Below are 13,792 nucleotides of genomic sequence, written 5' to 3'. Positions count from 1 at the left end.
TTAATACAAACAAAATTGGATTTACATCCACCCCATTAGAACAAAAACATTATCTACATCAGAGATATAAAGGATATATAAAAATGAATTTACACCCCTGAATTTACATCTCCCGACGCTCCTATTGGCTTTTATCACATTGTTTGTACAACCACCAAATCCGCTTGTTCAAATTAGGCCCAAATAGTATAATTTGGGCTCTAACAAATTTTGATTTATTGACGAGTGATGTGGCATTGCAAGCAGTCCAAGTGACATTTTCACAAAGAGTCAAAGACAATCCACCCAACCAAAAGCTCCCTGTCGCTTGTGGCAGAAGCTCTTCCATACTTGATATTAACATACAAACCACCGTCCTCGAAACTAAAGTAAACAGACCAGTAAAACCCAAGTCATATTTCCTTCCACAAGCCTCCCTCGGCAGATCTCCATCAACCAACCCTCCACAGCTCCAGTTTCACATCTCATGTAAGTAAATTTCTGTACTTTGCCATTCATTTCCACTCAAGTTCCTTCATTTTCTTCTACTTTCTCTCAATACCCACCAAAATTTAGTTCATGCACTCCAAGATCTGATTGGTTTTACTACCTGGGTTTTCTTCAAAACTCATGAAAGAATCAAATCCGACCACTGAGCCCATTGGGCAAAACCTGATAAAGCTCATAAGCAATCTCTGCTTCTCAGTGTTTGTGTTCTCAGTGCTTATAATCACTGTGATTGCCATCACCTACCAACCCCCAGATCCATGGCTGGAGTCAGCTCCAGCCTTAACAAAACTCTTCACTGAGTCTGAGAATGCCACTTTCAAGAATGACAATTCTATTCTCAAGACTGGTGAGGATTTACTTGCCCCTGCCGTGCCTCCGGCTTCGGAGGAGCGCATCACCGAGGCGGTGATTGAGAAATCAGAAGCCAATATCACCAACTCCACCCCACCCCAATTGAATTGTGAGGATTTGGAGAGAGTGAATTGCTCGGACCCTCGAGCTTTGATTGCGGTGGAGAGGTTTAATTTGAGGCTCTTTAAGTCCATTGTGTTCTTGGAGTATCAGACCCCGGTTAATGGGTCGAAACCGGACGAGTGTGATGTGTTGTGGAGGTTTAGGAACAAGAAGGAGAAGTCTTGGAGGAAGTATAGGGATTTTAGGAGGTTTAAGCTTGGATTTGGAGTGAAGTGTACCTATAAGGTGGTCCATGCCGGAGGGTGGCATTCGGGTATTAATGCTCGAAGGCCGAGGAGGATTAGTAATAGCACAAGGGGTGCTAAAATAGCCCCATCAGTTCGTGACGAACAGATTAATGATACAATCCCAAGCTTGGGATCGGATACGAATTTTAGGAAGGGTAAGTACTTGTACTATTCACGTGGAGGGGATTATTGCAAAGGAATGAACCAATACCAATGGAGTTTCTTGTGTGGTTTAGGTGAGGCTATGTTTTTGAACAGGACATTTGTGATGGATTTGAGTGTATGCTTGGCGGCGAGTTATACTCCGAGTAATAAAGATAAGGAAGGGAAAGATTTTCGATATTACTTTGATTTTGAGCATCTTAAGGAGAGTGCCTCAATTGTGGAGGAGGGTGAATTTTTGAGGGATTGGAAGAAGTGGGATCGGAGCCATAAGAGGAAAGTGCCAGTTAAGAAGGTTGCGAGCCATAAGATCACACCAATGCAACTCAAGAAAGAAAAGAGCACGGTTATATGGAGGCAGTTTGATGGTCCGGAGCCAGAAAATTACTGGTACAGGGTGTGTGAAGGACAAGCTGCTAAGTACGTACAGAGGCCATGGCACGCTCTTTGGAAATCAAAGAGATTGATGAATATTGTTACAGAGATCAGCGGGCGAATGGACTGGGATTTTGATGCTGTTCATGTTGTGCGAGGAGAGAAGGCACAAAATAAGGACCTTTGGCCTCATTTGGATTATGATACATCCCCTGACATGCTTCTTGAGAAGGTAAAGAGGATGGTTCAGCCTTGGAGGAATCTGTATATAGCCACTAATGAACCGTTCTACAATTACTTTGATAAACTGAGGTCTCAGTACAAGGTTCATTTGCTTGATGATTACAAAGAACTGTGGAGTAATGCAAGTGAGTGGTACAATGAGACTAGGATTTTAAACGATGGACGACCAGTTGAGTTTGACGGGTACATGAGGGTTGAAGTGGATACTGAGGTCCTTTACAGGGCGAAGACGCGTGTGGAAACGTTCTATAATTTAACCGGAGATTGCAAGGATGGAATCAACACATGCTGACCAGGTTGGAGAAACCTCTAGTTGCTTATTTCATATTTTGATTCACATTTCTGAGTGATACTGTTGAATTCAGGTCAGGCTTATCGTTGTATTTGCTTGTTCTTTTATTTTATTGATGGTTGGAAATTCAAAGCCTATATTGTACTATAGATTCAACTCATTTTGACATCCACATCAATTTATCTCTTACAAGCTCTAGTAGAATGTCCATCTTCCCGAATATAAATTACCTGCCATTATCTTTTCTCTTTGCATTTTCCTTCACACTTGACACAATTATCTGCGTATGAGTCGAGGCCTAAGTGGATACAACACATTTACATTTCTCTGGAACTGCAGAGAATGAGTTGTGTGCCTCTCATATGACACTTATCTTTGAACTTTTTGCGTTGGTATTACTCAGGAAATGCCTAGTATAGATTTATAATGCTCTGCTTTCTCTTCAAATACCGTATCATTCCTGAAAGTCATCATTGGCGACTAGTTTTGCAAAATGCTTAAACAGTTGGTAGTTTGATGCGTATGATTTGTTTGATGCATATGGACTGAATCAAGCTGTAAATGCATCAATCTATTAGCAATGAATCATTTCATCCCTTAACCACATGCACATGGAGAGTTTTCTAGAGGGGAATATCTTGAAAGGCAGCAGATGCACTTTGATTTTGCGTATGTACCGGAAAACTGAAGTTGTAAAATTGCTCTTTTCCCTTGCTCAAACATTGTTTATCAAGTTTGAAAACCAGAAACACTTTGTTTATGCAGACACAGCTTTCCTTTTCGCTTTCTCTTTGTTGTATACTTGCATTCAGAAAGTTGTAAATAGAGATATACCATGAGGGAAAGGAAATAGTCTTATATCAATTACATTCACAATCATAATTGGTATGCCGAATCCATATATTGCGTAATCCTGAAAGGCAAATTTGACCATAGAAAATCAAATATATGATTAATTCGACCCTTGCTTTTCATCTAAAACACTTGATTTTTCAAGTCAGTCTTAATTAGTTCATTAGTGCATCAAGCCCCTTTATGATTTGCATGGTTTTCTTCCACATTCCAGCTTTGGGTTGGTGCCACTTGATTATGCAAAGGTATGTATTCCTGCAGGGGAAAAATTTAAAAAAAAAAAAAAAACCAATGAAATGCCTTTTAGTCAAAACAAAAATGATGAAACCAAGATAATTTAACAAGTACAAAACAGGGCAGTTTTTATATGGAAGGAATAGTGTAAAAGGAGAGTATATATGTATATCAGTACCTCCATCCTCTGTATCAGCTCTTGAGCAGTTTTTGCAGATATGACAATGTTCCTTGCAGATAAATTAATAAATCCTTCTTCCACGCCTTTGTCAAACAGACGAAGCAAGCAATCATAATACCCATCAATATTTAAGAGACCCACCTGATTTTGCAACCAAAATATGTGGTAGTGGTTAATATGCTGATGTCCTTTTTTTTGGAAAATTGGTTAACATGTTAACGTCATAATTTACAATCCTAAAATGTCATAAATTTGGAAAAAGGTCAATAGTCATTTTCATTTGCCATGACTTACTCACTAAGTTATGCTACAGTTAAACGCCTATGTGCGAGGTTATAGATGATTTCTGACTATTAATTCATAAAACAGAATCTCATTAACAATTAGAAATCACCCACGTACGTGACCTTATCAACATCTTTTACTTTATTTCAACTCTACTTGTCCCATAATTTGTGTAAGAATGATTTTTTGTTTGTTTGTGGAAAGTGCAAGAATGATTATGAAATGATTGGTGTGACAAAGAGGACCATGCTATGACAGTAGTAATAACGAATTTAGAAGGGGAAGAGTAAGCCTCAATTATGGGCCTATAAATGGTTGCCAAGTCTTATTCAGGGCCATCCATATCATATAACGTGGATGCATGATGGCTATCAAGTTAGAAGCCCGATCTGACTTATAACCAAATACAGTCAAGTAGTTGGTGCTCAATTTGGATGGCTTAATTAAAAAGTTTGAAAGCTCACGCTCTAGAAGAATTTGCTTTAGAATGTACTCAATGTTTCCGCTGGGTTTTGGATGACCCTTTTTCTAATGGTTTCAAATGCAAGTTAATATACCCAAAATAGTTTGAATTTAATTCACTTCCAACTGGAAGTTATCACATAATAAAAACCATGAAGAAGGAAACCAAATTAGAAAATCATGAAATTAGTGCGGTTTGTGTTGATTGTACGTATTTAAAGTTTATCTAAAGAGTAGGGTCGAGAATCTTATATTTTTCTTGTCTCGTAAGAAAGTAGAAAATGATTTTTATTTTTTATTTTTTATAAAGAAAAATCTTCTTAAATACTTCAAAAGCATATAAAGCAGCAAAAAAACGAAAAGCATACAATTCACACATCTGGATAAAAATAAAACTTTATCAAGCGTATAATAATTGCGATTCAACCTTTTATTAGGTGCAATCCCATGAACATCAAAATGAAGTGAAATATTGATTAAATGAAATCTAGGTCAAAGTTCATATTTATTAGTTTGTTTTTATTACACATAAAACAATAAGAGCACTCTAATAAAAACGTCATCATTCACTCATTTTATGCGTATGGTAAAGGATCTTATGGTCTTGTTATAATCATTCTGATGTGGAAAATTTGTTTAATTGATTGAGTCATTACCGAAGGTCATGATCTAAATTAACTAAACAATAATATCATTAAGGATCCCTATGGTCTAGGGTTATACTCGAGCAATTAATTATATGCTAAGACCTACAGTTCTTGCTAGGGTATAGCTGGTAAACCCCAACAAATACTGAAAACTTTTAATAGACAGATTGAAATGTTTCAAGGAAACATGCATTTTATAAATAATTGGTGAACTTACATGCGCATGCATCTTGTTCTTTTACATGCAGATAACAAGAAGAAAGAAAGAAGAAAAAAAAAAACAGAGTAATGAGCTTACTGGTTTGTCATGGATTCCAAGCTGAGACCATGTTATCATCTCAAGCAACTCTTCCATGGTTCCATACCCACCTTCATATATATATATATATATATATATATATATATATATATGGATGGATTATCCAAAAGCCCAGAAAATTAAGAAGGATCAAAATGCATGATATATAGTATATACATGCAGAAAAAATAAACTATATCAGCAATGTTTACATAAAACTCTTATATACATTAATTGTAACTTTAATTTAGTTTTTTATTGTTGAAAATATTAATTATATATACCAGGAAGTGCAATGAAAGCATCGGCTCGACGAGCCATCTCAGCCTTCCTTTCATGCATATCCGATACAATCAACACTTCTCCTACTGAATTGCCTGATATCTAATCAACTCAATTACAGAATTTTAATTACTTCATTAATTAGCATATATTAATATAGTTAATTAGCAATACACGACAGAATTAAGGTTAGAAGAAGGAGAGTGTGTATGGGTAGTACCTCAAGTGGAACAAGGGCTGTTGGGATAACTCTATAGCAAAAACCAAATTATTAATTAGTAAGATTAATCACTTAATTAATCAAAGATTCGTCCTACGTACCTATAGCATTAGCATATAATTAAAGAAGTAAGGATTGAGGTTTATTAATTATATACTTGATCTGGGACTCATTGAATTAATTAGTCTTACCCAAGAACATGACATCCACCATCATAAACTGTTTGAGAAACCAACCCCATCAGCCCTACACTTCCTCCTCCATACACCAAATCCATCTTCCTCTCCACCTGATCAAACTTAATTTCATTAATTACCCTTGCTAATTGCAATCAAAACCCGGCCTCAAGTTATATATCAATAACAAACAACTAAGACCAATTCATTTTAACCAGTGTGTGTATATATATACTTGTGTCTTTGAGAGAGAGAGAGAGAGAGAGAGAGAGAGAGAGAGAGAGAGTAGCAAAATTACCAGTTGAGTCCCAAGTTGAAGAGCTGCATCACTGAATATCTTTCTATGGCCTGAATTACTTCCACAGAAGACACACACCCTTTTGAACTTACCCATTAATTATAATATACTAGTTTCTTCTTTCTAACTAGAGTTAGCTGTAGAGTTTCTTCACCTCCGATGGATATGGGATGCAAACAAGTTGGTTGATCACTACAATATATTCTTTTTGCTGAATAAGTCGCAGGCCCTCTAGCAAGTCTATCGATCTCTCTCCACACACACATATATAGACACAAATATGTATAATATATACTAATTAAAAGTCTAATAAATAATTTAGAAATTGTACCGGTGGTACTGACACGTGAGAGGTGATGTTAACTGATATGGGCCCTGTACATGAAAATAATGCAAGTGTTATTCACTTTTTAGTCAAACAAGATTCTGCCTTTCTTTCTTTCTTTGTATTCTATATCTCATTTGTGTTGGTGGGTGCACCAATAATATATACTCTCCTCCCTCTCACCTTCCTTTCCCTAAAATATTTAATGCACAGAGAGAGAGAGAGAGAGAGAGGATCATTCATTCGTCTCCTCTACTTCTTGGACTTGGAAAACTCCTAAAGCTAAGCTAAGGACCTAAGCTAAGCTAGCACTTTTGTATTCTGGGTGCATATTGGTCCCTTGGCAGAGATCTATTCAGTTGAGTGGCTATAAAACCATAATGATGACCTCCTAATATTATATATAATACGCTTTCAGTTGTGCATCCTATATTCATAGCAAAAGTTGGGGAAATTCTCAGCTAGCTCCTACAAGCTGCATGCACTTTTAGCACATTCAACTCCTAATTATAAGCATATGTCATGTCTGGCTAATATTTTAGGATTTATTATGATCACGCTTCAATCCTGTCCTATTGGACAATCTTCATAATGGTTCTTGATTCCATAAGTATATATGTGCGGTTGCTAGAGAGAGAGAGAGAGACTCGCGTGAGACATTGTATATTTGATATTTGAGTAGTTTCTTCTCTGTGCATGACTTTTGTTCTTTAAACAACGTGCTGAGAACTTATTTTTACCCAATTTTCTTTAGTGTTGATTTGATTTATTAACATGGTTGATTCTTTAGGGTGTAAAATCACTCTTTAGAGATTAAATTTTAGGTTGTAATCTCATATTACATTAATTGTATAAACTCTAAGGGGTTATTTTATTGTATTCTAAATAAATAATTATGTCAATAAGTCGAATCAAATCTGAAGACAAATAAGCAAAATTGAGATTGTTTCGACTCTTCCGCTCTATAAAAATTAAAGTAACGGATGTTTAAAAAATATCATTTTATATTTAGTTATTTAGATATTTTATCTTATTCAAACGAGGGTGATATGAAAATAAAATTTGAACTCTTTTTGGCCGAGACAAGTTCCATTACTCAGAAATAGAACATTACAAAAGACTTGAACAGAACATTAACTTGAACTCTTTGATGTAAATGTGAGGTTGAAAACCATAGCAGACTCCCACATATAGCTCCCTAGATTGAAAGACTAACTATCAATATTTTAGCATATTCGATCAATTCAATTATGCACACTTCACCATCCATGATTTAATTAAGATAGGCATGATTAAATCAAAATGGGGTTCAAGGTTCAAGCGTTCATCATAGATGATGATGATGTGCAGTCACCTTGGGGCCCACCACGGGTTAATTGAAATAGATCTCATGCTTTAGTATGTTGCCTGAGCCTGACTAATCATGTTAAGTGCCTTTGGGCTTTGGCAGGTTACCTATAAAGAAATAAAAAAATAATGAAATGGTAGGAACCACAAGGCACCCAAAAGTATAATATAAGAAAAAGAAAATATAGTGTCTAGATTCACCTTTTCTTAGGCGCATTGCTTTGTAAATAATCATGATTTTGGAACCAGTAAAAGTTAATAAATAGTGAGGAAAAAACAAACCCGATTTTGAAAACGGTCACCATTAAATTTACCAGACACACAATAAAAACAAGCTAAACATGACAATGAACTTGTTGGTGAAATGTCTCTCTGGTTTGTCACTGTTCCATTTAATTATGAAGCCATTGCTGACTTTTTGGCTTTTAAAATCGTTGATAATAATCTGTTACAGATTGACAAAAAGTCTGCATCTTAGTTTTTCCATCTGTGCCATGCCAGTGCCATCATGGGAAAATTTAATTGAGTCAGCAGTAAAAAGCAAGCAAAAAAGACAAGGGTCAATCTTCCTGCTTATGTACAAGATCTCATCATTATGTATTTAAACCAAATTATTGATGTAATGAGTGTAGTAGGCATTAATTATTCTGTCTGATGCATCCTTGAGTTCAAAACAGTTTGATTAACAACTGCAGCCCCACATGAGAGACCATTTGAACCAAAATGATAAACATGTCACAACCCAATATGTCATGCTTTTACAGGACAAAAACAGTAAAATCAATTAACTAAGCACCATTTGCATTCTAAACATGATTTCAACTCTCAAGTGTTCAAATCATCATTGTCAACAATGTATTGGAAATAAGATGACGTACCATAGCAATATATGAGACAAGATCAATACGTATATATCCTTCAATGTGATTGTAAAACATATACAAAGTATTCCTCAATGTGAAGCTGATACATCACTAACTAAAGAGGTCTTACACAGTCATAATATGTGATTACAAAGAGCAAAACCTAATAGAAACTTGGTATTCCTCGTAAAAGGGAAAGAGTAGAGTATAAAACTAGTTATGGTGCCATACCAAGTACTCGTAACATTCTATTCAGATGCCACACGATGACGCCATCAATAGAACATCAAAAGCATCTGCAATACTGTTTGTAAGCCGCTGTTTCTGGGGCATATGTATTAAGTTTTGACTAGCAATGGCCTTTGCTGCACAAAGAAACTGCAACAAACTGACATGCCACGGATCAGGTAGCCGTGGAAATGCTGGCTGAGAGTGCAGCATGGCGTGCCACAAATGACTCGACCAGTGGATTCACTAGGTCGGGTGCTTCATCCTTCAGGATCAGGAACATTAACAAGTTATGAATCAGCGTTCGTTGTCAGTGGGAAAGCTATCAGAATTCATACTAATTATATCTGCTTATGGTTGGGCGCTAGCACTTCTTTTCCCTATTTATACATTTGATCTAATCTTTCATCCCCAAGACAACAGAAACCAGTTTCTCCGAGCCAGATTTTAGCATGTGCTACAAAAGCACATATACATCCATACATCTTTTCAAACATTTTAAAAAACTCCAATAGCCGTCATGTTCGCAAACCTTTCTGAGAGCTAAATTATTACCATTCTGCTCCAAGGCAGCTCTTAAATACCTACTCTGGTGCTTATATATACAGACAAATTATAACCTGAGTGTTTGTAGCTCTGTGTGTGTGTGTGTGAGAGAGAGAGAGAGAGAGAGAGAGAGAGAGACCTGAGGGCAGTGGCCGACATTAGGAAGAACAATGAAGTCTTCTACAGAAACGAATTTCCCATAGGCACGTCCAAGTTCAATGGGCTCCCATGGATCCTTCTCACCCCATCCTATCAAAACAGGGCACTGTACAGAGAAGAAAAATTAAAAACTTGAAGCTACTTGATGCATTAGTAATAGTAAATTTGACTGGTGTGAGTGGTTAGTAAGGATACTGTAATCAGTTTACTGAGACACTAACCTTCACTTGAGGCAATAGTTCCTCAGGAAGGGGGCCACCTGAGTAACAAATGAACTCCAGAAATACATCTACAGCACCGGGCTCTAGTCCTGGAAGAAGGATTTTTTGAACTAGTTCCTCTGTTACCTGGGAGGTGTCATGGTAGCACTGAAATGCAATTATTCGTATCAGTAAACCTAAACAAAGAAACAAAACGGAAGAGTGCTAGTGTTCACGAGTTTTTTAGGTTCTATAAAAACAAGATAATTTGGATATAACAGCTTTACAAACACACACCACCATAGGCAACCACAACGACATTCAAGCTAGATTCCCACTTAGAGTGAATATGTACATATCATAGCTGAAGTGTCTGTTATACCAATTAAGATCCAGAAAGACTTATGTGGATGGATCGAAAAGATTCCAAAATTTAACTATTCGCAAAAACATCATTTTCGTAATTTGTACTATGCTATGAATCTATCTTTGCTAATCAGATAATGTTGGTTTATATACTTCAATATTAGCAGCTTATCAAAAAATAAATATGTCGATATCGTAAAATACCTGGCAAAGGATATTCCTCACAGACTCTGGTGTGGCAACAATTTTGAAAAAATATTTGCCCACATCAGTATTTCTGCCACAACATCATGACTTGAACTCTATGTTTACACTAAAGAACTCTGACATGACAAACAAACTATTTAATCCAGCTTTACCTCAGTAAGTTCTGAAATGATCTAATCAATGGTCTTCCGTACCAAGGCTGCTTTTTAATATGAAGCATACGAAGAGAAATATTTAAGAGCATTACGCCCTTACATAACTGTGGCTCCATAACTGCTGCCTGAAGACCAACAAGTCCTGTGTGAAGACCCAAAAAAACTCATAAGGGTATGTCTCTGTTGATGTCATTCAAAGAAATAGTTTCTAAAGAACAAAGACTCCATTTAGTAATAAGCAGAATCATATAGAAGTATTGCATCAAAATTGTAGATTATGGCTTATCACTGTGGGAAATATTGATATCTGAATGTAAACCCAGCGTATTAGAAGATGGTACGCAAGAAAGCAAAGGCAGTATATTTTACCAAAATATTTCTTTCATAAGTTTATTGCAGCATAAGTAACCAAAAAATGAACTTTAATGGTGACCTCCTTTGGATCCAAGACTTCACTATCTTTCCATATACGCATCTGAATGCATAATATATTAATATGTTATTTGTTAAGGCATGTCTAACCAACACATGATGGAAAGCATAACATCCTATCACAGGATCTTTTCACAGCCTCACAGGTGCCATTAGATTAACAAATAAATTATATGTTTTTTTTCTTTTCTTGATCCTTTTTATTTATCACTAGCCAGAACTAGTTAAGCATAAAAACTTACAACTCATACCAAAAGGAGAGAGAGAGATGGTCACCTCCGATAGAGTTGCATATAAAGAATGCTTCATCCTTGACCACATCAATACAAAAGTCATTTAGCTGGGTGCCCCATGTCTCAAATGTATAAAAGGAACTTTCCCCAAATTGACGAGGATTTGGTTTGTCTGAGTACCCATAACCAATAAGATCAATTGAGTATACCCTATGTGATTTTGCAAGAACTGGAATATTTTTCCTCCAATGATCACTGTAAAGAATAACAAGTGTGTCATAGGTACTGACCTTGACAAGTTAAGCATGGAATGAAAGAGATCATACAACAAAACTCTGAAACATATGGCAAAGTGTGAAACTTGCAAATAGTCTGGGAACATTTAAAATGCAAGTTATGCTGGGAACATTTAAAATGCAAGTTATGCATGAAAACTCAAAAATTGTGGGGAATACAAAGCCCAAAAAGAAGCTTTAGCTTCTAGATTGCACCAAAACCCAGAAAGATTAGACTTTGGTCTGTTCATGGGTCCTTATCTTAAGCACTAACAACAGTTTCAGCAGCTATGATCTGACTTATTAAATCTAATTAGCAAGGACTTAACTCTGTCACAACTATCTACAAGATAAGTAAGCAACAAACTTAAAAGTGCAAAACCTTACATAAGTAAATTTAATTTTCAAATTTAATGAAGTTCATACCATGCGTACTAAGAAAAATGGATATGTCTCATGCCTGTGTGTAAAACATGACTGTATATAGCAATTTGCGCATGTAGTACCTATAGCAATTAGTTGTCTGCTTATGAGAAGTAATGTGTGCATGATGTAGACCTGTTTGCTCCAAAACCATGAATTAATACCAATGCCGGGCCACTGTTGCCAGCATGCTGATAGCGGATAGAATAACCCCTCCAGTTCCATATACTACAACACACAAAAGAAAAATGACACTAGAAAGTAAGAAAGACAATCATTAATTTAAACCCACTGTCAGCCAAAAAATATGCCAAATACTTATATCAATTACAATTAACATAAAATAAAGAATCAATGATACAATAGCAACTGAAAATAGAAACACTCTTTCAGGCAACAAGCAACATGAGTATCCAAATTATTCTCATTAGCTGATCACTAAAACTATATTGGTTCATTTATTAAGTGGGAATCAAAAGCAAAACTCTATAAAAGCACATGAGCAACTCCCAATCCATGTCTCAGTTAGAAATCAGGAGATTCCAAATAAAGTGGAAATTGGAGTGTTTGTAGAAAGATGGCAAGATGTAGTCTTTATGAGACTTCCAACTTGAGGTTCTCATCCAAATTTTCATTTCCCCCTCTCTTGGTTAGTCCATATTAGCTCCCTTTACCACAGTTGGACTTAGTTTTCGGGGCTCATGCGATGTTTTATGATTCAGCTATCCTCTGTCGCATCTTTTTTCACTTCACACCACTATGCCAGTTTTTCCACAACTATGCATTGTATGATCCATAGAGTATAAAGCTAAATTAGAGTCTAACCTCGTAGAAAATTTAATAAAAACAGCTTACTCACTAAATTTCGTATGAAGGGCAGCATAGCTAACTTAAAGACATAAAATTTGATCCCCAAAGTCCCGTTTGGTTCCCGAGAAACCAGAGGAAAGTTCTTTATATACATCTCTTGAAAGAAAAACCCAGAACCGGATATGAAGGACTTCACAGTTGCTTCAAGAACTCCTACTTTCTAAAACCAAACAGAAACTTAGAACAATGCAAAACTCTAAACCAATATAAAGGATTATTAGAGCATGAGAGGAACTGAAAGCATGGTACCTGCTTTGAACTTGGACCTCAGGCGCATTGTTGTTCGCAGTGGCTTCTGGACTAGGAAAGCTGCCCTCACCAATTTGACCACTCAAAGAAGAAAATAAGATAAACCCATCTGATTCAAACCCAGAAAACTTAGACATCCTACGAGGCATCTTAACTTGATGAAGGTTTTCCTTGCTGAAAATTATGTTTCTCTGAGAGGACAAAAATGGAAAATCCAATTTTGACACAGACAGAGCGGGAGAGGTAGTGCTTGCCATGGCTTTGATACGAGGGACAGAGAGAGACAGAGACAGAGAGAGCAATGGACTGATGAAGTGTCAAGTGTGATATACAAAGCTCACATGGCGGCCATAGATGAACGTTCAACCAACGGTTAGAGGTCAGCCTGTTTCATGTTTAGTGTTTAGGCTTGCTCCACGTACCCAACTTGTCAATTGCCATGTACATTTTGGATTTTGCTATGCATCCTCTTTATCTTCTTTTGGCCAGACACAAGTTTGTAGGCCCTGCATTTTGCGTTTGCATTACATCCTCTCTTTACTAAGGTTACGGTTGAATTTTTAAGGACAGAGCGTGACCTCATGAGGCTTTTAAAGTACATGTTCCAGTGGAATCTCTGCCCTAAGGAAAACAAAATATAACCAAGAGGCTTCGACCTTCAAGAATCATAGGAAACTGGATGCGAAATAAACTGGTAGGATCATTTTCGTTTTTCTG

The 13,792-nt window shown here is 36.5% G+C and overlaps 3 protein-coding genes across 3 annotated transcripts; 1 reads left to right on the top strand and 2 right to left on the bottom strand.

Annotated features, from left to right (window-relative positions):
• The first annotated feature begins 259 nt into the window (after window positions 1-259).
• LOC117632479 lies at window positions 260-2,507 on the top strand. The gene has a single exon (XM_034365964.1). The coding sequence runs from the start codon at window positions 610-612 to the stop codon at window positions 2,260-2,262; it is 1,653 nt and encodes a 550-aa protein (XP_034221855.1). The 5' UTR covers window positions 260-609; the 3' UTR covers window positions 2,263-2,507.
• A 591-nt stretch (window positions 2,508-3,098) lies between these two features.
• On the bottom strand, window positions 3,099-6,489 carry LOC117632482 (probable cytokinin riboside 5'-monophosphate phosphoribohydrolase LOGL1). Its single transcript, XM_034365968.1, has 7 exons — window positions 6,198-6,489; window positions 5,915-6,012; window positions 5,724-5,754; window positions 5,506-5,605; window positions 5,222-5,292; window positions 3,527-3,670; window positions 3,099-3,369 (listed from the first exon to the last, which is right to left on the bottom strand). The coding sequence occupies exons 1-7, from the start codon at window positions 6,291-6,293 to the stop codon at window positions 3,286-3,288; spliced, it is 624 nt and encodes a 207-aa protein (XP_034221859.1). The 5' UTR covers window positions 6,294-6,489; the 3' UTR covers window positions 3,099-3,285.
• A 2,270-nt stretch (window positions 6,490-8,759) lies between these two features.
• On the bottom strand, window positions 8,760-13,779 carry LOC117632481 (uncharacterized hydrolase YugF). The gene is made up of 8 exons (XM_034365967.1): window positions 13,076-13,779; window positions 12,092-12,184; window positions 11,302-11,513; window positions 10,591-10,735; window positions 10,436-10,508; window positions 9,887-10,033; window positions 9,646-9,771; window positions 8,760-9,225 (listed from the first exon to the last, which is right to left on the bottom strand). Exons 1-8 carry the CDS (start codon window positions 13,330-13,332, stop codon window positions 9,136-9,138), a joined length of 1,143 nt encoding a protein of 380 aa, XP_034221858.1. The 5' UTR covers window positions 13,333-13,779; the 3' UTR covers window positions 8,760-9,135.
• Between the last annotated feature and the right edge of the window lie 13 nt (window positions 13,780-13,792).

This window comes from Prunus dulcis, chromosome 6, assembly GCF_902201215.1.
Source record: "Prunus dulcis chromosome 6, ALMONDv2, whole genome shotgun sequence".
NCBI lineage: Eukaryota > Viridiplantae > Streptophyta > Magnoliopsida > Rosales > Rosaceae > Prunus > Prunus dulcis.
Note: the sequence above shows the minus strand (reverse complement) of the source record. Positions and strands in the feature narration are given on the sequence as shown.